Genomic DNA, 25,448 nt, shown 5'->3' with positions numbered 1-25,448 from the left:
TGGAATTGGCTTAGAGCCCCGGGGGCTGCGATAGTGATTGCTGATAGGACTAGATAGAAGTAAAGAAGTTGGGGTCAGTTGCCCGGAAAATGTCGCGATTGCCGCATGCCTGCGGTCTCTGTTTGCTGCTGAGGTTTTGGCAGCTTTTGGCCTTGGCCCCGTTTCGAATTAATGGTCAAAAGGTAGCCCGGTGTCAGCGATGGGTGACCTTAAGTGCGGCTTTTAGATGGCTTTTGCTCACCTCGGTGGCACCACTGATTGTGTGGCAAAGCTTCGCCATTTATGAGGCCACGAATGTTCGGCTTTCGACGGTCTTCAAGACAATTGCTTTGGCCGCCATGGTTGGAGATTTTGGCATTTCCCTGGCTCTCCTGGGAACGCACCTGTTGAAACGTCGCGAGTTGGCCAAACTGATGACGGGTTTGGCCAGATTGCATCGTCGGAGGAAACTGAGCTGGTGGTCCACCTTGTTCCTGTGGCTGAAGTTGCTCCTCTCCCTCTACGAACTCCTCTGCAATGTGCCCTTTCTCGAGGGGGCAGGCAGTCGGCTGCCCTGGTCTCAACTTCTCGCTTTTGGAGTCCAGCTTTATGTTCAGCATGTGGCCAGTGTCTATGCAAATGGAGTATTCGGGGGCATGCTACTAGTCCTGGAGTGTTACAATCAACTGGAACGTGAGGAGCCCATTTTGGCAAGACTTTTGCAGAAGGAACGCAGCTGGCTGAGATTGGTCAACAGATTCGTGAAGGTCTTTCAGCTGGGCTTCTTTTTGCTGGTCATTGGCAACTTTATCAATATTCTGGCCAACATTTACGCCTTTATGTCCTACTTTGTGTCGCTGCACGGCGTTCCCCTCACAATTTCCAATAACTGTTTGATTATGGCCGTCCAGCTATATGCTGTCCTTTTGGCCGCTCACCTTTGCCAGGTGAGGTCAGGTCGATTGCGAAAAATGTGCTTGGAACACCAATATGTGCCTGATGGACAAACTCGGGAACAGGTGGGTGAATCCGAAACAAATATTTCATTTCCTTTGGTCTCACCCACTGGCAATGTGGAGTTTCGTATTTTAGGCCTTTTCACCTTGGACAACTCGTTTTGGCTTTTTTTGGTCTCGTATGCCATGAATTTTATCGTGGTTATCCTGCAGTTTAGTCTGGAGAACATGAAACATGTTTAAGTTTAAGATGAAAGGCAAATGAAACGTTTTTAAATTGATCTCAAATATATTTATTAAATTAATTAATACTCAAATTTGTTCCTTATTAATAATTTTGTTCATTTTATTAAAAGGATAATTCCAAAAAATGTATAGGAATGAAGAATAAAACCCGAAATTAATTTTAAAATAGCTTTTTTTGGTTAAATACCACGTTTTTGTTTACTTTTCAAACAAGTGGAATTTTACAAATTTTACACAACGTAAGCGTTGCACAGTGGCGCCAAAAATTCAACTAATGGAAAAGCGACTGCTTTACAAAGTAACTATTTTTTCCAGGTGGCGCTGCTTTGGTTTAAATATCCGAAGTCGCTAAGAAGACGGAGCATTTGCCCCAAATACTTGAGCGCGCAGCTTGAATATTTTATTTGTTTTTGCTCTTTTAACAATAATGAAGCTTTCAACAACAATAAATATTTTTCAAAGCGTTGACACGAAAATAAAACAAAGTAAATTTGCAAATTATTGATGTTGCGTGTGAGTTACGGCTTTGTTTCTCTTTCTTATTATTTTAAATTCAATAAATTTAAGTAGAGCAGGTGGACTAAGCTAAGCATTCGATATAATCTTGATTTTATCACACAAAGATTTATGAACACCCAACTCCATTCAATAAATTTTTGTCGCTTTTGCTTGAGCTGCACAATCGCATTTGTGAATTTTGATATGATTTTTGTGAAATGCCTTTGTCACTTGATCAGCCATTGCGTAAACTGGAAATGAAAGTGGCAGCCAGCAAATCCCAAAAACTAGTTGAAATAGATTTGCAGTCAAAAAAACATGAAATCGTTAAACTCTGGCACCAAACTGCAAGACATGATGGCTATAATTGATCATTAATTGCTATTGGCATAGGCCAAAAAACCGAAAGTTACATAAAGCTTATATTGTAGGAAAGCGGTTTGGAAAAAGAGAAGAAGGAATGCTATACGCAAATGTTCAGTTTCATTAGCCAAGAGTTTTGAAATCCCTTTGGCCCAACGATGCATACCCAATTTGTTGCTTACCTCACTACGAATCCAATGACTGATGTGTAATCTGATATGGCAGGTGAGCTGATGGGATTAGCATATCTTCCTGCTTTCACTCGCCGACTTCTCGACCAGCCCTCGCTGATTAGCATTGATTCTTCCAGCGAAAAGCAGTGGCTAACCACGAGCGAGCTCAGAAACCAGGAGCATTCGCACGCGCCAATTTTCCAAGCCGCTGGCTCGATCGGTTCGGCTCTTCAATACGGCGCCGCTTGCTGTCCGCACACTGAAAGAAATTATTATAATTTAATTTTAAAATATATTTTATTACAGATTTAGATGTAAACCCACAAAAATTTAAACTTTACTCGAGATTAATAATATTATTTACCCATTTCATTTTGATTTATTTCAAAAGTGATTTAAAATATCTAGAAATTTCTAGGGGTATTTATTTATTTAAATGTAGACCTGCACAAAATTTAAACTTTACTCGAAACTTATATGTATTTTACCCATTTAATATTTAATTTTCGATTAAAATCTCTAGAAATGAGTAAGGGTAACCCTAAAATTTCGAATATTTGTTATTTACTTCGATCTTTTTTATTATATCTAAAGCTAATACAATTACTAAATAAAATTAAACTAGAACAAAAAGAGTTTTTTACTCAATATGAATTTAAATAATATTTGAAACCGTTTTGGCCAATAGGGATTTTTTTTTGCAGTGCATGGTTTTGCGTAGGTTGTTGTGGGCCGTCGGTCAGTCGCATCCACTGCTTTTGCTCCGACTTCGTCTCCACTCAGGTGTTATGTAAAGCTATTAAACCGCATAATGCAAACGCTGCTCAGTCTTTCAGCCTCTGCCTTTCTTCGCTCTTTCTTCGCGGCTGTCTTGTTAGTATTTTTCCACTCCCTATGGGCGCTCCCTTGGTTCTTTTCTTTTTAGTAGCCAAGCAGCGCAGCGCATCGTCTTCAAGAACCGTTAATATGCCTTTATTGCAACTGCAGCGGTTCCCATTCGATTCATACTTATTCGGATCCACTACGGATTAAAGCTATATTGTCTGGCCGTGTTTTGTTTGATTTCTGACTTGCTGACTCGGCTTTCCATTGCGGCATCTTCGTCGACATCGCTATTACCATCACCATCAAGGGGCATCATCATCACCATCATCGCCATCCAGATAGCCTAGGGCTCGAAACCCCAGCGAACTGCATGTTTATGCTTTATGTTAATCACTTTTGTTGTTTATACTTTTACGAGCAGCTGGCTTTTGCGCTATTGGACCTTCCTTCCTTGTTTCTCGCTTTCTGGCTGGCTTTCATTCATCCACTGGGCCTGGCTTTTGTCTTTTCAGCCAGCCAGCACGCAACGCACTAAAGAAATAAATAAATAATAGTAGCGCAACGGTTGTCTATGGAGTCTATAGAGCCAAGGATACGCAGACCTAGTACCCAGTATTCAGTACCCAATCCCACTTTTCTAGCAGCGCTTTTCCTCAGCCACTTGTCGTGGCTTTTCTTGTTTTCTTGTGTGTGAAAAACTAGTCTCATCGCACTCGGCTTTCAGCCTGCAGTTTCTGAAGATAGCTTCAGTTGGTCGCGAGGTGTTTGCGTTGTCGGTTGTTTCGGTTTGAAGAGCGCGATGCGAGTGTGTGGATAGTGCTGAAGATCAAAGGAAAAGTCAAGTGAAAATCTGAAGAGCCTGCCAGGATATGGCAGCCGAATATTTTTGGGCTCTCCCCTTGGCCATTATTGGGCTGTTCGCTGTGGGCCAAGCGGCGAAAACGGGACAAGTGCAAGGCAAGTTGCTAAGTTATGGCCCGAAAGCCGTTATAGCCTTTTTAAGTTGGCGGGATCTGTTCATAAATCTCTCGGCTAATGCGTGTGTTTGTGTGTGTCCCCCAGTCCCAATCTCTCCATCTGAGCGGTGCTAATGTGTTGGTTCGCGTAAATCAAGTGCTGGACGCAGTTTGTCGCCTAAGTCTTTCGTTTGCTGCGCCTGCAACTCGTTTGGCTCGTTTGCAGACCGTTAAATAACCCAAATTTCGTATTTAAATGCTGGTGCGACAGCTTTTCCTCAGGCGCTGGCGAAAAATGTGCAAGGAAATCGATTTATTTTGAGACCATTATCTCGATGCGGCAACCTGTCGATTTGTTTATGCAATGACTGACAGCTGACCCACTTAAAGCCAGCCGCCTTGCCCCATCCCATGGACATGGTCTGACCCATATCGTTAACCTGCTCCTGCACCTTCCACCGGCCAAGTTAGTAAATCTGCGACTGCGACTGCGACCGCGACCGCCCCATCGTGAACTCGAAAACCCGACTTGGGAACCCAAGTGTCGCTGGCGGAGTGAGTGTGTGTGGCAATGTTCTAATTAAAACTTAATTTGTTTGTCTTACTTGGAATGACCGCCTGAGCTTAATGTTCTAGATGATGGCTAAACGCGGAGCCAAGTATGAATGGCTAAATTGTTGCTAGACAACGTACCGCCAGCAAGTGCTAAAGTGTTCGGGCCACATGTGAATGGTGCATATGAATTACATATAATTTCTGTTTTATGAGAACAATGAGAATGACATTTATGTTGTGGGAAATGAGTTGAAGAACCGTTACGAAAAGTCTTCAATCTTTAAAGTGTTAAGTGCAATGCATAGTGATTTCAATGTGACTGCCAGTAAATGATTGGGAAATGATTTCCATGAAAATCATATGTGGAATACAATAAAAAAACGAAACGCATGGATAAGAAGAGGGGCATCTCGAAAGATTTTATAACCTTAAAGGGGAAAATGTTTTCGATTAATTTTGGAATATCAATGAAGTGGAACTGAAAAGTTTTTGGTTCTGATCTACCAGTTTCTTGATGCCGTTATTCCCCAAGAAAATAGTATGGGATCTATAAAATGTGTAACGATCCAGAAAAATTTTTAGGAACTGATTTTAAGACTTTTATAAAAGTGTATGTACGTTTTTATTTTTATTATAGTTAATCAATGTAGGTTTTTAGCCAAAATTCTTTAAAACATATTTTTTTCTTTATCTTGTTGATAATGAATTATTTTTATTGTTTAATAATATTGCCTTAATATAAAAAAGAATTTATACCAATTTGTTAACAAGTAACAAGCAATCATTTCATAAAATAAAATGTGTTCATTAGACTAATCAAATTTTCTGTTTTACAATCTCAATAACTTTTATAAGTATCTGTAGGCATTCGTATACGATTTTTTTTATAGCTCAATATATATACGAAAGGCACTTCATTTTTTATTAAGAGGGGAAACCCTCCAACGCCAACAGTTCACACCGAAGTGAGCCAGAAACTGCAAGTAAATAATAGAAATTGCAACTCAAATTACAAGTGCGGTAGTCACTGCGGCGAAAATGGAATAAAACTAAGCCACAAATAAGACAATAAACCAGCAATGCCTACGACGACAAGGGGCCACCGACAAAGTCTCCGGCAAGCAGAAGATACTTGAGGATGGCCAAGATTTCACTGCATCTGCATCTGAAAGCAACAATGATAATTTCCCGCTGCAGGAGATCTTCCGAAAAACAAGAAAGAAAATGATGCTCGGAGAAATGTCAGCGAGTCAGACGATGCGATGTGGTTGTGTCGTCTTCTCGTCTTCTTGTCTTCTTGTCACTCGGAACGCATTTGGCTGGGATACCTGAGGCCCAAAAGCCAGTAGTCGAGCCGTGGGCAAACAAAAAATGCTTAATTATGTCATGAGGGTGGGAACTAAAGCAGCAGAAAATAATTTGCAAAGGCTGATTGGAGCAACTCCATGCTGTTGCTTGAGAGATCGAGAGAATCCGAGACAGGGAGACAGTTGAATGCATGTGGAAAAGTGTTGCAACTGCACATGAAAACCACAGTCGAATGGGCCACGCGACAAACGTAGAAAGTTTTTGGTTAGATGGCGCCATGCCAGTTCTGCCACGCCCCCTTACCAACAAGTCCCCACAATTTGCACCGCACGTCGCTGCGATTTTCCAATTGTTGTTTCTGGCGCTTTTCCGTTTTCAGCTTTTCAGTTCTCAGAGTGCGCGAACGAAAATTTGCATGCCCAAATAAACAACAGCGACAATTTGTCAAAGTTTTACTTTTCTTCTACATGCCACACATAGTAATAGTAATCTCTGTAATCTCGTGCCCCACTTTTAGCCACCTCCGGCAGTTGTGCGTTTCACACGCTCGACGGCGTCGCCGCGGAAAGCGAAGGTGTGCGCTTCATCCGACTGCGCGAAGACGCCCAGGTGGGCAAGGAGATCCTCCGGCTGCAGGCCTATCCGCGCTCCACGGCCTCCTTGAAAGGAGCCGATGCCAGCGGCGACCACAAGTACTTCAGCCTCACGGAGCACAATGCTACCACTTTGGTGGTCAGCCTGGCGCGCTCCCTGGAACGACTGGTGGACCGCGATGTGCCCCGGAACCTGCTCAAGTTCCGGATCCTGTGCGCCGGCAAGCAGGAGAAACTGGAGGAGGTGGGTTGTCTATGCCAAGCTAGTTTTAGTACTTGAAATTTCATTTAGTCTTTTATGATATACCATTCCCAATAACATAATTTGTTTCTATAAACGTTTCCAAAATATTTGATATCATTTTACATATTATGTGGAAAGAAACCATAGTTTTTCTAAGACATATAATATAATATAATGCCGAATTTAAAAATTCTAGTTAATCCTTTCCCTTTGAATAGTACTTATTTTACCTACAAACTTAAAATACTCATTATACTAACGTTTTAGAAATTTATAAAATAAAATACTCTTAAAAAGTAAGAGCTTTGAATGTTTAAACAGAAAGTTCAATTAGAAAACGATTAAAGACTCTATAATATAGAGTAATTTAAATATGCTATCAAAACTTTTTATCCATAAATAAGTTACAATGCTTTAGGCCACAGCAGCTATAGCTACAATAAATACCAAGGTTATAGGCAATATATAATTTCCTCTTAACCAGAAAATAAATAAATAAGTTATAATACCGTTTTTAACAATCTGCCTACAGGGTAGCTACCTTTCTATCACCGTGTACATCGAAGATGTGAACGATAATGCTCCGGAATTTCTCAACGTACCCTACGTCGTCGATGTGGATGAGAATACATCCATTGAGAGCATTATCTTCGAGGGAGTACAGGCCTTTGATCGCGATAAGCCGAACACCCCCAATTCCGAGGTGCACTTCAGCATGTCCACGGTTCCTGAGCAATTATCGGCCGATGGGAGTCCGTACTTTGCCCTCAAGAGTCCCCATCGACCACTGCTCATCCTGAAGCGGGAACTGGACTTTGACAATGGCATCAGGCAATTTAAGCTGCCAATATTCGCCTGGGATCGAGGAACTCCTGCCAACCAGGCAAACACCACCATTACAATCAATGTGCGTGATGTGGACGATCTGCCGCCGAAATTCACGGAAGGTGTCTATCGAACAAGGATCAATGAATTCTATCCCATGACAGGGGTTCCCATAAGGATACCCCTTTACTTTGCCCCACCCATAATGGCCTTCGATCAGGATTCGTTGAACGCTTCGCTGGTGTACGAAATAATTTCTGGTAATGAGCGTCAGCTTTTCCGGGTGAATCCCCACAATGGGGTCATGTATCTGCAGAAGGAAATCGATCTGGAGGAGGAGAGTCTGCCCGGCAACACTTTTGTTCTTCAACTGGAGGCGCGGCAGAAGGATAATCCGCTCAAGAAAGCTTTAGCACGGTGAGTAAAAGGTTGTAAAAATTACCAATAAATCTTAATCTCTTATTAATAATAGCATCGAAGTGGAGGTTCTGGATCTGAATGACAATGTTCCCGAATTCGAGGCTGATTTCTACAACATTTCCATTGTGGAGAACCTGCCCACTGGCTTCAGTGTTCTCCAGGTTAATGCCGTGGATCGCGATCAGGGCGAAAACTCGGAATTCCTGTACAATCTGGTGGAAACTAAGGATGCAGCGGGTGCTTTTCGTATAGACTCCCGAACCGGTTGGATAACTGTGCGCGATGATCGCTTGTTAGATCGTGAACAGCGTAGATCTGTTCAACTGAATGTGGAGGCGCTGGAGAGGAATCCTTCGTATCTGGATGATAAGCATCTGAAGAAGCCGGGACCCAGCAAGGTTCAAGTGGAGATCACGCTGCTAGACACGAACGACAATACGCCAAAGTTTGAACATGGAAATCTATATGAATTCAAAGTGCCGATCAATGCTCCCACCGGCTATAAAATAGGTCAAGTGGTCGCCCACGATCCCGACGACGGTCCCAATGGTCATCTGCTATACGAACTGCAACGTCCGAAGGGCAGTGGTTATATTCCCTTCCGACTGGATAACAAGAATGGCACTATCTATGTGGGTGGACCTCTGAGAAGGGGACGCATTGCAGTCTTCGTGGAGGCCAGTGATCAACCTACCAATCCCTCAGAGCGTCGATTCTCCTTGGCAGTAATCACCATAGAAGTTTATGCCACTATTGATGACCAGGCCATTGATTTCGTGGGTGCTCCCTATGAATTCTGGGTGGGTGCGAATACCCCTTTGGGCAACTCAGTGGGTCAAGTGCGAACTACTTTGATCTATGACGGCGAGGATGAGATAATGTACGATCTACTGCACACTTATTCGGAGGGAGTGCCCTTTGCCATCGAAGAGAGATCGGGCATTATCACAGTCATTCGAGAGCTATCGGAATTTAAACGAAAAGTCTACCAGTTTGAGGCGGTGGCAAATTATGTGAGTTTAGGTATTATTAAGTTAAAGCTATTTTTACTAAATTTATATTACATTTTCTCAGCTCTTTGCCAACTCCTCGCAATCACTGGTAATGTCACGTAGTTCATCGCCTTTGACCACAATAGCCTCGCCCGGTGAACTCAGCGATGAAGGTGTACTCATCACAAATCTGACCATTCATATCGTTAGCAAGCCGGAGCAAAAGGTGCCCTTAAGACCTGTAATAGAGTAAGTATCATTTTCACTTTTCAAACTAAAGTCCAATTGGTCTAAAAGGTTTAATGGGTCTTGAGAAAGAAATATAAATAATATTTCCCTAAAACATATTTAATTTCAGAGAGATCAACATGAACGTCATCAACTTCCATGTGGAGGAGAACGTTGTGGGCGGTATTATTGGACAATTGCTGTACAAGAATGGCATTAATCTGGTTAACAACGAACTGGGAACTTTCCGGGAAATGCCTGCAGAAGCCACTGGACGCAATCTCACCATGGGCAGCAGATTCCGCAGCCGAAACCGGAGTCGCAGTTCCAAGTCAAAGCGTCGATTGCCCAGACGTTTGGTGGGCGATACGAATCTGAAGCTCCGCTACATCATTGCCAATCAGCAGGAGGTGGTGAACAAGATCTCAATAACGGAGGATGGAACCCTGCTCACCCTGATTGGACTGGATCGAGAGCAACAACCGAGCTACGAGTTAACCGTGATTGTGGAGTACAGCACGGGATTGGTGAGTGGAGCCGGGATCTACCAGGTGAACATCAAGGTGGACGATGTCAACGATAATGCGCCCAAGTTCAGTGCACTTACATACGTCGGTTTGATCAACGAAAACTGCGCCGTGGGCACGGAACTATCGATGAATCATGCGATTCTCATCCAGGATGCGGATGAAGGACCAAATTCTGAGTTCAGAGTTCAACTCCAAGGCGATTATAGCGAAGAGTTCAGTGTAGAGTATGTAAATGGTAGTAACACCTCAGGAAATACCACTCAGCACAAGATGCCGCCCACAACGGGGGCGTTTAATATCTTTAATCTCACGGATCAGTGGAACGATGAGTTCAAGTACCAGGAGTTGCACACCACCTTTATGCAGACGAACTTTAAGCTCAGTTCTGGTCCTTATTTCCGTATCTCCTATACGGGAAAGCGAGGCTTGGATCGTGAGAAGCAGCAGTTGTATAACCTGAAGATTATAGCCACCGATACCGGGGGTCTCTCGGGCTACGCACATCTCACTGTTCTCGTGGCCGATGTTAATGACAATGCTCCGATGTTTGAGCGCATCTCGGTGTTTAAGGACTCGCGTTTGGAGATCCGTGAGTATACCACCGACATGGAGATTTACTTTGTGGAGAGCTCGAGTGGCCTGGCAGCTCCCCAGGCAACGGCAGCCATTATGCTAGCCCCACCGCCGTATCACATTCCTGGATCACCGAGGTTCAATACGGGAGATCGTGAGAGATCTGTGGGATCGGGATTGGGTGTGGTAGCCAGGGCTAAATCGCGTCGCAGAATGGTTCGTGCGGTGTCTACTAAATGTCCCCTTTTTGCCATCTATGAGGACACGCCGGTGGGCACGAAGGTCCTTCAACTGAGCGCCAGCGATGAGGACTACGGCAAGAATGCCCAATTGCACTACGAACTCCGCGGTGAACAGGTGGAACGGACACCCGGAATGCCCATGTTGCGGGTTCAGGGAGTGCGTTATTTCACAATCGATAAACTCAGTGGAGAGTTATCGGTGAACTATCCCCTATCAGCCAACATTGAGATTTGGTTGAACCTAACAGTGACTGATATAGATGGTTTGAAGGACTCCACGTGCCTGCGATTCACCGTGATGGACGTGAACAATCATGCACCGACGTTCAAGAAGTCCTGGTACAGTTTCGACACCCCAGAGGGGGAGTACAAGGATAGCGTTCTGGGTCAACTGACCGCCATAGATATGGACTTTGGCGAGAATGCGAATATAACGTATACGCTCAGTGACTCGCACCTGCCGTTTACCATTAAGCCAGCCTCTGGAGTTCTCAAGATCAGCGGACAACTCGATCGAGAGTTGAAGGACAAGTACAGTTTCCAGGTGATGGCAACTGATAATGCGCCAATGATGCAACGAATGTCCAGTAGCGTGGATGTGGAGGTAAATGTCCTGGATATCAACGATAATCGTCCAGAGTTCATTGGCTATGATGATCAGACAAAGGCGGTCAAGTTTATACCAACTGTGGCGGATCGCACGATGATGTTGCCGGTGTATAAGGCCTATCTGGATCGCAGCACCCAGCCGGGCACATTTGTGCGCCAACTGACGGCCATCGATAAGGACAATGTGGGCAATGGCAATGGTCTGGTATTGTACTCCATTCGCCATCAGGAAATGCAGGCGCCACTCTTCCAAATCGACTCGCGGGATGGTACCATCTCTACGATATCCCGGATCAATGGCTATAACGATTACGAGCATCTGAATGTTTCGGTCATAGCCTCGGATGTGGGAAGTCCAGCGTTATCCGCGACAGCTGTGGTCATAGTGAATCTCCAGGGACAGGCAGTTACGGATCCTCCAAAGCCAACGGCTAAGCCAGAACCTCCAGCGAATGTAACCATATTCCAGCACGCCTACTATGAGGTGAAACTCACGGAAAACAACGAAGCTCCCATCGAGGTGATGCGCTTGAATCTGAGTGCTGGTTTGAATCCCGAAAACTACCGCTGGTCCCTGTGGCTGGAGGAGGGTCTGGACGAAACGGATGCCCATCCGCCCTTTGAGTATGATGCCAAGAATATGCTTTTGTATGCCCTCAAGCCCTTCGACAGGGAGCACATTTCCCGGTATCAATTGAGGATTCGAGCGGATCGATTGAGCAGGGAAGCTAGAAATTATGCCAGGGTCTCGTATCCGGTGGTGGATGAACGAATTGAGGGTCTGTCGCTGAACGAGTGTCGAATCCTCGTCCACATAGCGGATGAAAATGATAATTCACCCAAGTTCCGAGGAAATGGACAACCGATTGTGGCGGTTCTCCCTCAAAGTGCCACCTTTGGCTATCCTGTAACGCGAGTCGTGGCCAACGACTTGGACGAGGGACTTAATGCCGAGATACGCTATCGACTGCTAAATGAGCCAACTAGACTTTTTGGCATCGACGAGTTGTCCGGTAATATTCGCCTACTGGGGGATCTTTCTCGCGACGAACGTATCTACGGTTTCGATGTCAAGGCCACGGATCGAATGGGTGCCGATGATGGCAGGAGTGGCATCGTTAACGTCTTTGTCTACATCATCGATGAGGCCAAACAGGTGCGTCTCGTGGTGGCCGGAATGCCCGTGGAGGTGGAACGTCGCATTGAAGGACTCATGGAGGCGCTGAGCGATGCCATTGGCAAGGATGTGCGAGTGAGATTGCTGGAGCCATATTCTGGAGGGCTAGAAGCAGCGTAAGTTTTGATACTTAATTAATATATAATATATAAATAAATATAAATATTAATATCATATTAAATGTAAATATTTTTATTTTGTTTTATTTTCGCTTTTACCAATTTTAGTTAATTTAAGAAATTTAAACTTTTGAAATTAAGTTATATTAAATATTAAAAACGCAATTTTAAAGTTTTCCCATTTAATTAAAATATTATTTATTTATTTATACTATTTTTTTAATCATTGGAACTCAATAAACAGGATCAACTCTATTTCTAAAACAGATGGTACCATACATAAAATATTTTGTAAACATTACCAGTTTCTTTTTTTAAAAATAATACATTTTTAAACCAGTTTTATTTAACAATAACTAAATGCAGGCGAAATATCAAGCCTAATTGTGTCAAATAGTGATTAAAGCACCTTAACCTCATAAACTCATAACTTAGAACTCCCGAATGTAATATAGTTAGTAACAAAATGTGCAGTTTGACCGCATTACATAAGATAATTGGCCATTAGTTGCAATCAAAAGACTCCCGATTCATCTAACAGGTTCTTCTTCTCTCTCCATTTACAGCACCAATGCCTACATCTATGCCGTCGATCCGCACACGAATTCCATTATGGAAATGGAGCAGTTGCAGGAGTAAGTTTTCCTCGCTTTTCCCCAATCCATCCCCTTCCCGCCGCTGTAGCGACCAAAAATCGATTGACCCACAACTGTCATGCGAATTAATGATCTTGAATCGTCTTCTTTTCTCTTTCCAGCTCCCTGGCTGGCCTCCAACTGGATGCACTGCAGCTGCAGCAACAGAAGCTCGATGGCGGCAAGCCCATGCCTCGCATTATCGAGCTTGCGGAGTTTGGACAATCGCCTCGGCCCACACACGCCTCCGCATCCAGTTTCATGGGAGGATTGGAGTTCGTGACAGTGGTTCTGCTGGCCCTCGTCAGCCTGGGGGCACTGATGGCCGCCTGTTGCTACCTGTGCATGCGCCAAAAACGGTATGAATGAATATCGTACATATCGTACAAGTGCAACTTCAACTGCAACCGAAAGACTGCTTACTGGGCGCTCTAATGTAGCTCATAGATGCATTTCATGTTAGCCATAGTTTTAGTTTAAGCTCAAGGCCCCCATAATAAATCTTAAGTCAATTGCAAATGTTGTTGTTGCTGCTGCTGCTGCTGCTGTCGGTGTATTTGTTGCTGCTGCTAATGGCCATGATACCATGGTCATGGCCAATGTGGTTGATGTTTCTAAGCCTCTGAATAAACCGGCTGGCATTGGGCCTCTCCTGTCCGATTAAATTATAACGGTAAAAAGCAACAAACACACAACACATCAGTTGCAACAATGCGGCAATGGCAACATGAGGCAATTAGACGAAGATCTTGTGACATCTCTGCAATTGCATCCCAAATGGGAATGCCAATCAAATCGCCTCTCATCCCATCAACTCGGCTCATCCTGCACAGCGAAAAATGTTGTATTCTTCTTTATGCTATCAACGGTCTCATTGGAGAAGAAAATTAAGAAAACCCAAATTTAATATATCAATTTTCTATTTCATTTTATTCCTTAAAATAAAAGATATACTAACACACAATACAAAAATATACAATTGAAATACATAAAAAAACTGGATTCTTGAATTTTCTACAATATATTCAACTATTGGTACTAATCTGAAAAATAAATTTCTAAACTATATTTAATATTATTAATTAGTTCCGATAATTTTTTCCAGTTATCCAAAGCTCTTAATATGTTTATCCCACATCTGATTGCAGACGTCTCTGGTCTCAGCGTGATTTTACCGCCTCGGATGCCGGTCTCACCTATACCATCGCGGGCATTGGATCTCCTCGCGGCCAGAAGCAGCGACGCCAGCGGCAACAGCGACACACTCAACGTTGCAGCAAGGGCAGCAGCACCGGCAGCCAGCGCCCCACGAGCGCCTTTATGCCGGAGTCCGTCTGCTCCTCGGCGCAGACCCAATCGACGGCCACCGCCACCGAGAAACTGGAGCAGCAGTTGCACCATCACCACCAGCAGCAGGCGATGGCCACGCAGCAGCAGCATCACCAGTACCTCAATGAGTGAGTGAATGGCCGCGTCTGGTCAAACGTGTTTCCATTCTGAGGAGAGTGGACACTAACCAAGGCAACCTTTTTCCATCAGGCAACAGCGACAGCAGCAGCGCGAATATATAGACGTACCTCTTCCCAAATCCATTGCCAAAGCAGCAGCGGCGGCGGCAGGAGGTTCGGGGGATGGAAATGTGGGAGCCGGGAGCACTCCATTTGTGCTCAAGTACAATGCCTGTCAGCCGGTGAGCAATCTGTAAGTAAACCCAAAAAAATATTTTTAGAATTTTAAAGTAAATAAATATTTTGAAAGCTTAGGATAGTCTTTTCATTGCGACCTATTTTTCAATACATTTTTTTATCATAAACAAGGGAGACCATTAGATACCCGTTACTCAGCTAAAGGGAGTGAGAGGGAGATGGAGATTTAAATCTTTGATCTCGCATAACTTTTTAACGAATGGTCCGATTTGAAAAATTTATTCTACATTTCGATAAGTATTGATAAACACAATAAAAATGAATTTTCACTTTTCCGAAATCTTTAAAGGTGTGGGCGCCAGACACCTTTTAAAATCGTTTATTAAAAATCAAAAAAACTAAATGTTTACCTATTTTCTTGACAGCAATAACTATGAAACCTCGCTATTCTCACTGCACTCCACGGGTCAGGACTCCGGGGTGGAGTTTTTGAGCAGTCGCGAGCTGTACGAGACCTCGCCGGATTCCTTCCAACACGGTGGCTCCAAGCGCAGCAACAATCCGGAATTACTGTGCCCCAGACACGCCAAGGCCCACTTGGAACTGCGCCAGCCCCATCCAAATACAGACAGCAGGTGATCTATCTGGAATACTTCTTCTGAATTTCAAATTAAAATAAATATTGTAACCCCTTTACCCACAGTGACACCTACGAGGACTCGCTGAAGACCGATGAGCCACTGGTGGCTCACAATTGCCGCAGTGCAAACTGCGAGCACCGGCAACATCAGCAGAAATCCAACCACCATCCGCACTACCAGAACACGCGGTTCGAGAAGCGCTCCTGCGTGCGGCACTCCTTCTCGGGGGTCAAGGACGACCTCATGCAGCAGTCGCCGCAGATCTCGCTGCGACCCCGGGGCCACGCCCTCCGGAACTCTATGAACGACCTGGAGCAGAGGTTGCACAACCTGGAGCAGTCCTTTCGCCGTCCGCTCGAATTTAGCAAATCAAATTCATTGTTTTAGGTTTTTTTTTAGCTAGAAACGCAGTGCAATTTGTAGTTTAGTCAACTTAGCTTAGATGTTACATGTTAAGAAACAAGTGCAATAAATCTGACAGTTATTAATAAACATAAATTAAAGTAGTCGATATTTTTTTAATTACAATTTATTTGTTTAAAAATATTAATTTATCCATTCATGTTTTTATACCCGTTACTCGTAGAGTAAAAGGGTATATTGTATTCGTGCAAAAGTATGTAACAGGGAGAAGGAAGCGTTTCCGACCCCATAAAGTATATATATTCTTGATCAGGATCACTAGCCGAGTCGATCTAGCCATGTCCGTCTGTCCGTCTGTCCGTCTGTCTGTCCGTCTGTCCGTCTGTCCGTCTGTCCGTCTGTCTGTCTGTATGAACGCTGAGATCTCAGAAACTATAAAAGCTAGAAGATTGGCATTTTGCATGTAGATTTTAGGAGTTCCTACGCAGCGCAAGTTTGTTTCAAAATGGTGCCACGCCCCCTCTAACGCCCACAATCGCTTATATACGATTTTAAAAATTTTAATATTTTGGAAAAGTAAAAATGCAGTTTTATTGTGTTTATCAATACCTATCGAAATGTAGAAGAAATTTTTCAAATCGGACCATTCGTTAAAAAGTTATGCGTGATCAACGTTTTCTCTCTCTATCTCCATCTCCCTCGCACTCCCTTTACCTGAGTAACGGGTATCTGATAGTCGGGGCATCCGACTATAACGTTCCCTCTTGTTATCTTCTCATCTTTACTGTAACTACAAAGTAGTGGTACAAAGTAGATTGGGAATGAGGAAAAGCTTTGCACCATTATATGGTATAATAAATAATATTGTCTTTATAAAATTAAAACCTTAATAAACCTCATTAACCTACTAGCTAGACCAGCTTTATCCATGTACGCTGGTGACTCGCAAGTTTTTATTCCCTGTTAAAAGCCTTTGAGCAAAGGGAACACTTTAAAGGTATTTCCACTGTGTGAAGTACCCAGTGACTTGACTTTGACGGAAGCAGCCAATTCTTACCATTAAAAATAAAATATTTAAATGTGTTCTATAAACAATTAAATATAAATTCAAAAAGTTAGTTAGGGTATTCCCCAATTATTGGATTATACCATTTTTCGTGTCACGACTGGCACATATCGATAGCTGGCGCCAGACTATCTCTGAAAACTCTAGCGATTGGCCCACCACTGACCCGTTCATAAAAATAAAAACTATTATTTTTCCATCGGCCCTGCGCTGTCCCAAATACATTTCCACTTGTCAATCTGGGAGATCCGAACGCCCAGGTGGGAAGACTACTGCAAACAGCTCGACCGCCGGTGGATCTGAACGGAGCAAGGGGAGCAAGCAGCCGAAAGACCAAAGGTTCCAGCCGGAGTCCATTTGCCAAACTGCAGATTCCAAGTCGCACGGAGACGGAGGAGCCGCCATGAATGCACTGCGGCAGTTCTACCTGGAGATCCCGGTGGTCACCCGGGCGTACACCACGGTCTGCGTCCTCACCACTCTGGCGGTGGTAAGTGTGTCTAGCCCAGATTGGCTTTACTGCCTTTATCGAGGCTGACGTGGACGTGTTTAATCGGCGAACTTTGCCAACATTTCAGCACCTGGATCTGGTGTCGCCGCTGCAGCTCTACTTCAATCCCACGCTGATTGTGCGCAAGTTCCAGATCTGGCGCCTGGCCACCACATTCCTGTACTTCGGCACCATAGGCATTAGCTTTTTCTTCAATATGGTCTTCACATATCGCTACTGCCGCATGCTGGAGGACGGCTCCTTCCGCGGACGCAGCTCCGACTTTGTCATGATGTTCATCTTTGGCGGCGTGCTGATGACCTTTTTCGGGATCTTCGTCAACCTGCTGTTCCTGGGCCAGGCCTTCACCTTGATGCTGGTCTATGTGTGGTCACGTCGCAATCCACTGGTGCCGATGAACTTCTTCGGAGTGCTCAACTTCCAGGCGCCCTACCTGCCGTGGGTGCTGCTCTGCTGCTCCATGATCCTGGGCAACACCGTGTGGGTGGATGTGATCGGCATGGGCGTGGGCCACATCTACTACGTGCTGGAGGACGTCTATCCCACGCTGTCCAACGGCTATAGACTGATCAAAACACCTTACTTTTTGTGAGTTCACCTTAAAAATCTAGTGATGTATGTGCAATAACTACTTTTGTGTCCTTAGGAAACGCCTCTTCAATGAGCACATCGAGCACAACTACCAGGCGGCCGCCGAGGATCGTCCCGGCGGCTTTCCCTGGGGCGGCGAGGGTCAGCCGCTGCTGCCGGACCAGGTTGCGAATGCAGCTGGCGGACAGGAGCAGGAGCCGGCGGATCCAGCGCCGCCCGCAGCTGCGGCGCCACAATAACAAACCTAGAAAACTTAATTGTTAAAACGTTCTTCTGTTCAAAACGACGACGACGACGATGACAACAATGTTGTGTACCCCTCCGCCACCTTCCGTTTGGTGATTGGTGTAATTAGGCGTATAGTATTGAGAGAGAGAGGCGTGCAATAGTTAGCCAAAGTTGGTGCAGATCGTGTGTGTGTATATCATTTATTGGTTTAACTTCTGATGCAGAGCCCAATTTCCACGCGATATGTTCTTTAAATTTGCCCCCAAGGGATGCTTTTACGACGGATTGAACCTACACTGCACATGTGATTATAAATATACAAACATGCTACAAATAAACCATGATGTAAAAAGCCCTCCTGTCAGTTTTAGAAACCTTGTTTTGTGCTCTGAAGATGGCTTTCTGTAGGTTGCCTGGTGGCGTAAATAAGCTCTTAATTTAACTTTGCGACTGTCCTTTTTTTAGTTTTATAAATATAATGGATATATGAAAATTGGTAAAACTGAAAGGGTTTATAAATTTTACCACGTAGTGGTTCAACGTAAAATTAAAGATGTAAATAAAACTAACAAATAAATACATATTTTATAATAATTCTTAAGTGGTTTTGAAATGAGCGCCTTTCTTAGCGTTGCCATCTGTCATAATTTTGTAGGCAAATTGAATCCGGTGTTCGACGTTAGCCAACACTGGCTCAAAAACGTTTTTATTCGTTGTTACTTATCGCCCATTATTTGTTTTTTAGCCGGCTAGGACAAACATAGTATTAGTATGTTATATAGAAAATAAACTCAGGATGTCTAGAATTGTGATGAACCAACTGACCCACCCCCAGCGCGTCCGCCTGCTGTACAAAACCATTTTGCGACTGCACCGAGGTGAGATGAGCACTACCTTTCTTATAAGTACAACCCATTTCACAGTTTTCTTTCGAATTCCTAAGGACTTCCGGCCGAACTGCGTGCTCTGGGCGATAACTATGTGCGGGACGAGTTCCGGCGACACCTCAAGTGCAATCCCATGGAGGCGCAGCTCTTCATGACCGAGTGGGCCGTGAGTTTTACGTAATAAACTAAAGAGGTGATCTTCTAAAGAATTCCATCCATTGCAGCGCTATGCCTCCACGATCACCCAACAACTGGGCATACGGGGCAAGCCCAAGGGGCAGCTGGGCGAGGAGATCGATCCCGAGGCCGTGGAAATGCTAAAGGACGACCAGGTGGTTCAATTGTACGAGCTGATGCTGGCGGCCAAGGGATTAGATGAAGTGCAGGGCAAATAAACTAGTGGATTACTTTATTTCGACTGTTTCTCCAAGACCTTGTACTCGTACTTAATGCCATTCTCCTCCTGGACACCCAGTGGCACGTCGGAATCGGGTGATACCTCACGAAAGCTGTCGGGGATGGCGGGAAAGAAGGTGTCGCATTCGAAGGTCTGCTGGATTTTGGTGATGTACAGCCGGTGGCATCTTGGCGAGGCCATGGCCTCCTCGTACACTCCACTGCCTCCGACTATCCAAATGTTTTCCACATCGTTTTTCTCCTCGAGCACCTTCATGGCCGCCTCGAGATTGGGACAAAGGAGCACTCCCTTGGGCAGTTCCTCCTGCCGCAGCGTGGTGCTCAAAACTATGTTCAGGCGATCGGGCAGAGGTCTCTTGCCTTCCGGCACTCCAAAGTAGGTTTTCCTGCCCATCACCACGGCATTGTGCTTGGCGGGATCACTCGTTCGCTTGGTAGTGCGGCTAAAGTATTTCAGCTCAGATCTGCGGGAAAACAGTCTTAGGAATGCAGGAATAAACTTTATGGTAGCCAACTCACTTAATGTGCCATGGCAAATCGCCCTTGATGCCGATGCCAAAGTTCTCGCAAACTGCCACGATTAAATTGAAGCGTAACATCTTTAGGTCTTCCAAAATAAGATAATCTTAAAAAAGATCCAGCAAGCCAGTGAATTTAACAGCTGATCGAGCCTGCGCGGGAACTTTCGTTATTACTTATCGATATCTAAGAGGCACATTCACGTAACGGTTTAAGTGTGGTGCAGTGTTCAATTACCCTCAAAAAAATTCTATAACCTTTTTTAACATTTTAAGGAAACGCAATCTGTGTTAAATTATTGTTAAATTGATCCACTTTTATTATACAAATTTTATAGAGAGTTTTGGTTTACATTTTAAATGAAGTCCAAAAAGCTTCTTGTGCCAAAACATTCGATTTCAACGCTTTTTTCAAATGGTGTTATACTCGCTTTGATGGTAATAGATATTTGGATATGTTACCTCTCGAAACTAAGAAAGAGCATTAGGGTTTAGCTTTTGAAAATATGTTTAATATTTTTTTTGATACTTATACCCTATCGGTGTGTTTTCGCTTTGATTTGTATGCATCCTGGCTTATTTAAAATAAACAAATCTATAGAACTACTCTGGTCCCTCCAATAGCCAGTAGGTCTCCATCTCGCCCTTTCCCTTGACCTTGACAAATCCCCGCGCTTCTACCTTGTATCCCACCTCTCTCACCTTGAGGGCAGTATAGTTGGAAAGCTGAATCATCCAGGGATCGCTGCTGCTCTCCATTCGCGAGGCTGTGTTAACAGTGTCCCCGAACAGGCAGTATCGGGGAACCTTCATACCCACCACTCCGGCCACCACCGGTCCCGAATTTATGCCCACCCGAATGGCCACTCCGGGCAAAGCATGGGCCTTGACCTTCTTCATGACCCGCAGGGCCAAATCACAGGCGTGCTCCGCGTGGAGGGGATTCACATCGGGAGCTCCCGAAACCGCCATGTAAACCATGCCCACAGTCTCCACTTTATACACAAACGGTGAGATGATCTCCTCGTCCAGGGCCGAGAATACCTTGTTCAAGGTGGTTACCGCCTGCATGGCATCCTGTATATTATTGGACCCGCTGTCGTAGACATTCAGCACCTCGATGAAGATGACAGACACCTCCTCGAAGCTCTGGCAGACGTGCTCCTCGCTCTTTCTCATTCTCTCGGCAATGGGACGTGGGATCATGGAGTACAGCAGCTCATCCCCCTGCCGCTTCCACGAATCAGCCAGTTCCAAGGATTTTTCCAGTTCATCCGATCGCTGCTCCTCCTTCTCGAACATAATCTCCAGCTTGGAGCAGTGCTGCCATCCAGCCATGACCAGCTCCCGACTCAGACCATGTGGATTGAGATCGTTCAGGTACAGACCGATTCCGTGCAGCTCATCCAGGTTCTCGATTAGCGGACTGCAGAGGAAGATCAGCGAGTCCACGTCCTTGATGTAGAACATCTGACCCTTGAGCAGGATGGACCGGAGACCCACGGAGTGCCTCCTCTGACCCGTGGCCGGATCGATTTCATCCTTGGAGGTGGCGGCGGCTGCTGCTGCATCCTCCTTGGAGTGCTCCGCACTGAACTCCTTGGCACTGGCCAAGGCCATGGCCTGGGCCTCGTTCAGACTGCTAGCCTCGTCGAAGGTGTCGAAGTCAAAGTTCAGGGCCGCATCGTAGGCGGCTCGGTTGTGACCCGTACGGATGAGTTCGAACTCGAAGAGCACCGTTCGCATCTGCAGAATGGTCTCCCATTCGACCTGCGTGTCCTTGGGCCGCCGGCACTTGAACCGCTCCATGATGTGACTGCCAATGAAGCTCTTGGGATTTACGCCGGGATTGTGCAGGATCCACGTTTCCACAATCTTCTCGCCAGCGAGAGTGATTTTCATATCGTGATCCAGGACAATAGTGAAGGGAAATAGCTCTAGAAACACGTTCAGGTCCACCGAGGGCATCTTGAGCTGCGACGGATGAGCGATGACGTTCACCCGCTTGGCCATATAATCCCGATTGTCAAAGTCCAGTCGATACTTGACAATTACGGTCAGAGGACCCTCGGTGAGCTTGATGGGACCCGCTGTTCCCCCGCAGATGTCATTCTGGCTCTCCAGGACATAGGCAGTCATGTCCAGGCCGTAAAACTCCTTGGCCACCTCCGTCATCTGACCAATCAAATACTTGGACATGCCAGTCCTTCCGCTGCGGTAGAGAATCACCGCTCCATCATCATCCATTGCGGTCAACTGCATGCTGGGCGACTTCATCTTTGGATAAGTAAAACGCATTTGGACATGGATGTTGTCGATGGATTGCAGGAAATCACAGAAATAGCGTCCCGTGGAGCGGATCATCTTGTCGTAGCCAAAGTTACTGAAGAACCGAACGAAGCACTTCCCAAAGAAGTTCATGCAGAAGTCAAAGGACTCGCCCGTACTCGCCGACAGGGCCGCTGCAAAGTCCGGCATCAGTTTGTCCGGATAGATCTGGTGCGTCTTGAAGCTCTGGTGCTTGCAGTCGACTATCTGGCAGACCTTCCTCCAGGTCTCCATCCCGTACTCCTGCTGAATGTAGTGCTGGACGCTCTCGTACAGCATTCCGTACATGGTGGCGATGGGTGTCTGGGTGTCTGGCTGTCTGCGGTTCCTTAAGTCCTGTCTATCGACCAAATTGCTTTCGCAAAAGTTTTCCTGTAACGACCCAAAGTTGGCAGGCAGATTAGCAGTGTGAGGCTGAACAAAGTTTTTCCATCGTTCGCAGCTGGTAATTAGGTAAACTGTGTTCCTACCCCGGAGGATTTAAGTCAATTTCGTTGCCTTGGGTCAGGGATTAGCCTCAGCAAGTCATATATTACTCAAGTGATTGATGGGATTTAGGTAGGAGTCCCCTGTCTAAAAGAATTTAGTAGTAAGTTGAACTTTCCACTCAACTAAAAATCTATTAAACCCATCAAGTCCTTGGGATTATAAGAAATAAACCAAGTATTTTATATTGAGAGATGATAATTTCTTGGTTTTATAGTAAAGCTCTAACTAAGTAGTAATCTAAAGACATCCTAATTTTAGTACTTCATATTGTTAGACATGAGTTACCTTTAAAATGTAAATAAAACAGAGGGATTTTCCTCTTATCTAGCCTTCAACAACACTCAACGAAAGTCTGCTTTTCCTCCATATCATTTGATTTATTGCCCCGACAGTTTAATTTGAGTTCATGTGGCAGACCTCCGTCTTCTCTCACCAATCTCCTTTAAGCCTGTCACGTTCTTGGCAAAAGGAACATGGCTCATTGTACTCTTGACTTATTTCCTTTTGCTGTTGCCGGTAATTCGCGCTGTTGGCAATGACTGCTTTTCAATTTTTTTTCTCACAAAGACTAACTAACTGAGCCATAAATTCTCAAAACATCTTTCAGGAGTTTGAGTGTATTTAATTTTGACCAAAAACATGCAAATTTCTGTCGTAAAAAGTAGATAAAAATGTTGTTGTTCGTGTGGTTAAAAGAAAAAAGGTGGCATTTGATTAATGTTCAGAGAATGTAAACTGTCAAAGATAATATAAAAGGCAAATATTAAATGTTCCTCCTCCGGCAATAATAGGTGGATGTAATTAATGTTTGCTAAAAGATGTAGCTTAATCAGGGAAATAATTTAATAACAGTTTAGTAGATTGTTAATAATGCAGCTCTAATTAATATTACTAAACTCGAAGAGTTACTAATTTTCTTGATAATCTTTTGACGAATTGCTCTTTTTCGATTTCCTAGAAACCCTTTTAAATCTCCTTCTAAATCTCTTTGATTAACGGTCCGTGAAATTAGCTTATTATATCCTCAAGTATCTTGCTTACTTTAAATAGCTTTCCTTGCCGCCTCGTTCCAATCCACTAACTGAATCGCACCAAGTTCTCCAGCATCGAATCGCGTTTGTCTGCACCTCTTAAAGAGTTTTAATTTTATCCGCGCGGCATTGGCTCTTCGCTTATTTATAATTTAAGGAAGGCGTATGTCGACACACACAGCTTCCCGGGATGCGTAAACTCGGTGTGTATATAATATATACGCGCACTTCTCGGAAAACTCTCACTTTTCCGGACTTTCCGTGTTGCGTCGTCGGCAGTTGCTATTGTTACACTAAATTTGTTTTGCCGCCTGTCGCTGCTTCCTTGCCTTCTGGCTGTCTGATTTGTTTCATGATTTCCTCTGACGAGCTTCGTGAGTCTGTCGGTTCGGTCGGTTCTGTTGGTTCAGTCGTTTCAGTCGGTTCCGTGGAGCTTTCCCTTTTCAGCCGGGACGATGTCGGTCGAATGAAGCGTGCCTCTTTGGCGGTCAGACCTTTTATAGCCCACCCACTGCCAAGCTGCAGTTGGAGCTACATTTCCGGCCCACTTAGGACCTACGTGCCTGCGCCTCGACACGCACTTCTCTGTTTGACCATCGTGATCATCATCATCATTTTATACCAGGAACGAAACGTCGCCAGTCAATGCTCTTTGCCTCAATTGCCACTTTCTCTCCTTCCGATACAGTATCAACATTGACACACAACCGAAGGAGTCATTTTTCTCCCCGTTCATTCCTTTTACGACCCACACTCCCTCACATCGTTGTTTGTGTGCTCCGGGTCCTGGCATTCCGTGCAAAGTATTGTCCTTTGGGTCTTCCTACTGTGCTAAAACGAGTTTCCAGGGATGCATAAAAAGGAGTCCTGAACCTTAAAAAAATATATTTTATACTATTGATAACTTTTATAAGGGTAGTTGCTTGAAAGGATTCTATACAAATGGAAACTACTTTCTTATTTGACCAGAACTCCATACCCTTGTAATTTAAAACAATTATAGTTTTTAATATCAGGCGAATAAAATAACTTATTTTAAGTCCATAAGGAACGAAATTCATCCCAAAGCCCTGGAACATTTAAAACAGTCTGTCAAATATATCATTGTTGTAGAGTTTTTCGCTTGGTTCCCTTTCCACTTCCCCGTTTTTCAGATGGAGGGATGGCTTGGGGGCATCTGTACTCAATGCCTTTCCATTTTAACGCATACCTCTGCAATAAAACCCACATATACGTATATGTTTGCCCGAGTCCTGGCCATATTTGATGTGTTGTTTTAAAGCAATTTAAAGAGGATTTCACAGCATCGCACAAAAGGCCTTTTTCGCACTTAACTGAAACGGATTTTAGGGAAAGCCTATTAAATAAACGTTGACAATTTTATGGGCAAAGCAGAAAGGATGATAATATGCCTGGTCCAATATAAGAAGGATATATTTGGGCCTGCTTAAAAGCCACTCAAAATGCCATTAATAACAGAAGTGACAGGCGCGCGTAGCGCAAAAACTTAGTTAATATCTCGTGTTTGGTTTATCAGGGAAATAAGGAATTAACGTAATAATAATTACACAGAAAAAAAGTAAGCAAAAAAGAAACTCAGAAATGGCACTAACATTAAATCATGTTTTGTGACATTGAATGGCCTATTTTTATCAGTGTATTGTATTTATTATCATTATTGCACCG

At 44.4% G+C, this 25,448-nt stretch overlaps 6 protein-coding genes across 7 annotated transcripts; 4 read left to right on the top strand and 2 right to left on the bottom strand.

Moving 5' to 3' along the window:
• The first annotated feature begins 40 nt into the window (after window positions 1-40).
• Gr89a (Gustatory receptor 89a) lies at window positions 41-1,178 on the top strand. Its single transcript, XM_044394181.1, has one exon. The coding sequence runs from the start codon at window positions 90-92 to the stop codon at window positions 1,176-1,178; it is 1,089 nt and encodes a 362-aa protein (XP_044250116.1). The 5' UTR covers window positions 41-89.
• A 2,602-nt stretch (window positions 1,179-3,780) lies between these two features.
• On the top strand, window positions 3,781-15,720 carry Cad89D (cadherin 89D). The gene is made up of 12 exons (XM_017149059.3): window positions 3,781-3,997; window positions 6,377-6,696; window positions 7,229-7,938; window positions 7,994-8,954; window positions 9,016-9,182; window positions 9,292-12,408; window positions 12,978-13,046; window positions 13,169-13,405; window positions 14,195-14,503; window positions 14,586-14,747; window positions 15,118-15,327; window positions 15,396-15,720. Exons 1-12 carry the CDS (start codon window positions 3,910-3,912, stop codon window positions 15,718-15,720), a joined length of 6,675 nt encoding a protein of 2,224 aa, XP_017004548.2. The 5' UTR covers window positions 3,781-3,909.
• A 1,191-nt stretch (window positions 15,721-16,911) lies between these two features.
• Der-2 (Derlin 2) lies at window positions 16,912-18,447 on the top strand. Its single transcript, XM_017148961.3, has 3 exons — window positions 16,912-17,252; window positions 17,341-17,861; window positions 17,920-18,447. Exons 1-3 carry the CDS (start codon window positions 17,166-17,168, stop codon window positions 18,101-18,103), a joined length of 792 nt encoding a protein of 263 aa, XP_017004450.2. The 5' UTR covers window positions 16,912-17,165; the 3' UTR covers window positions 18,104-18,447.
• Window positions 18,448-18,772: 325 nt separating this feature from the next.
• On the top strand, window positions 18,773-19,391 carry Sdhaf3 (Succinate dehydrogenase assembly factor 3). Its single transcript, XM_017149081.3, has 3 exons — window positions 18,773-18,970; window positions 19,036-19,145; window positions 19,204-19,391. The coding sequence occupies exons 1-3, from the start codon at window positions 18,889-18,891 to the stop codon at window positions 19,372-19,374; spliced, it is 363 nt and encodes a 120-aa protein (XP_017004570.2). The 5' UTR covers window positions 18,773-18,888; the 3' UTR covers window positions 19,375-19,391.
• Window positions 19,372-20,074, bottom strand: Dhfr (dihydrofolate reductase). Its single transcript, XM_017149080.3, has 2 exons — window positions 19,916-20,074; window positions 19,372-19,860 (listed from the first exon to the last, which is right to left on the bottom strand). The coding sequence occupies exons 1-2, from the start codon at window positions 19,993-19,995 to the stop codon at window positions 19,389-19,391; spliced, it is 552 nt and encodes a 183-aa protein (XP_017004569.2). The 5' UTR covers window positions 19,996-20,074; the 3' UTR covers window positions 19,372-19,388.
• A 176-nt stretch (window positions 20,075-20,250) lies between these two features.
• Gyc89Db (Guanylyl cyclase at 89Db) lies at window positions 20,251-24,207 on the bottom strand. 2 transcript variants are annotated; one of them, XM_070217012.1, is made up of 2 exons: window positions 23,017-23,155; window positions 20,251-22,614 (listed from the first exon to the last, which is right to left on the bottom strand). In XM_070217012.1, exon 2 carries the CDS (start codon window positions 22,528-22,530, stop codon window positions 20,518-20,520), a length of 2,013 nt encoding a protein of 670 aa, XP_070073113.1. In that variant the 5' UTR covers window positions 22,531-22,614; window positions 23,017-23,155; the 3' UTR covers window positions 20,251-20,517. The 2 variants fall into 2 exon arrangements, with proteins under 2 accessions (XP_070073113.1, XP_017004568.2); XM_017149079.3 differs by lacking the exon at window positions 23,017-23,155 and adding an exon at window positions 23,773-24,207 and having other exon boundaries at window positions 20,252-22,614.
• Between the last annotated feature and the right edge of the window lie 1,241 nt (window positions 24,208-25,448).

Source organism: Drosophila takahashii, chromosome 3R, assembly GCF_030179915.1.
Source record: "Drosophila takahashii strain IR98-3 E-12201 chromosome 3R, DtakHiC1v2, whole genome shotgun sequence".
In the NCBI taxonomy this organism is placed as follows: domain Eukaryota; kingdom Metazoa; phylum Arthropoda; class Insecta; order Diptera; family Drosophilidae; genus Drosophila; species Drosophila takahashii.
This window is presented reverse-complemented; position numbering and strand designations above follow the sequence as displayed.

Coding starts and splice junctions, on each gene's coding strand:
- Gr89a (XM_044394181.1), top strand. CDS start 90: ATGTCGCGATTGCCGCATGCCTGCGGTCTCTGTTTGCTGCTGAGGTTT.
- Cad89D (XM_017149059.3), top strand. CDS start 3,910: ATGGCAGCCGAATATTTTTGGGCTCTCCCCTTGGCCATTATTGGGCTG. Junction 12,409..12,977: donor TCTGGAGGGCTAGAAGCAGC/GTAAGTTTTGAT, acceptor CTCCATTTACAG/CACCAATGCCTACATCTATG. Junction 15,328..15,395: donor CATCCAAATACAGACAGCAG/GTGATCTATCTG, acceptor CTTTACCCACAG/TGACACCTACGAGGACTCGC.
- Der-2 (XM_017148961.3), top strand. CDS start 17,166: ATGAATGCACTGCGGCAGTTCTACCTGGAGATCCCGGTGGTCACCCGG. Junction 17,253..17,340: donor TCCTCACCACTCTGGCGGTG/GTAAGTGTGTCT, acceptor CCAACATTTCAG/CACCTGGATCTGGTGTCGCC. Junction 17,862..17,919: donor ATCAAAACACCTTACTTTTT/GTGAGTTCACCT, acceptor TTGTGTCCTTAG/GAAACGCCTCTTCAATGAGC.
- Sdhaf3 (XM_017149081.3), top strand. CDS start 18,889: ATGTCTAGAATTGTGATGAACCAACTGACCCACCCCCAGCGCGTCCGC. Junction 18,971..19,035: donor CATTTTGCGACTGCACCGAG/GTGAGATGAGCA, acceptor CGAATTCCTAAG/GACTTCCGGCCGAACTGCGT. Junction 19,146..19,203: donor TCTTCATGACCGAGTGGGCC/GTGAGTTTTACG, acceptor CATCCATTGCAG/CGCTATGCCTCCACGATCAC.
- Dhfr (XM_017149080.3), bottom strand. CDS start 19,995: ATGTTACGCTTCAATTTAATCGTGGCAGTTTGCGAGAACTTTGGCATC. Junction 19,861..19,915: donor GATTTGCCATGGCACATTAA/GTGAGTTGGCTA, acceptor GTTTTCCCGCAG/ATCTGAGCTGAAATACTTTA.
- Gyc89Db (XM_017149079.3), bottom strand. CDS start 22,530: ATGTACGGAATGCTGTACGAGAGCGTCCAGCACTACATTCAGCAGGAG.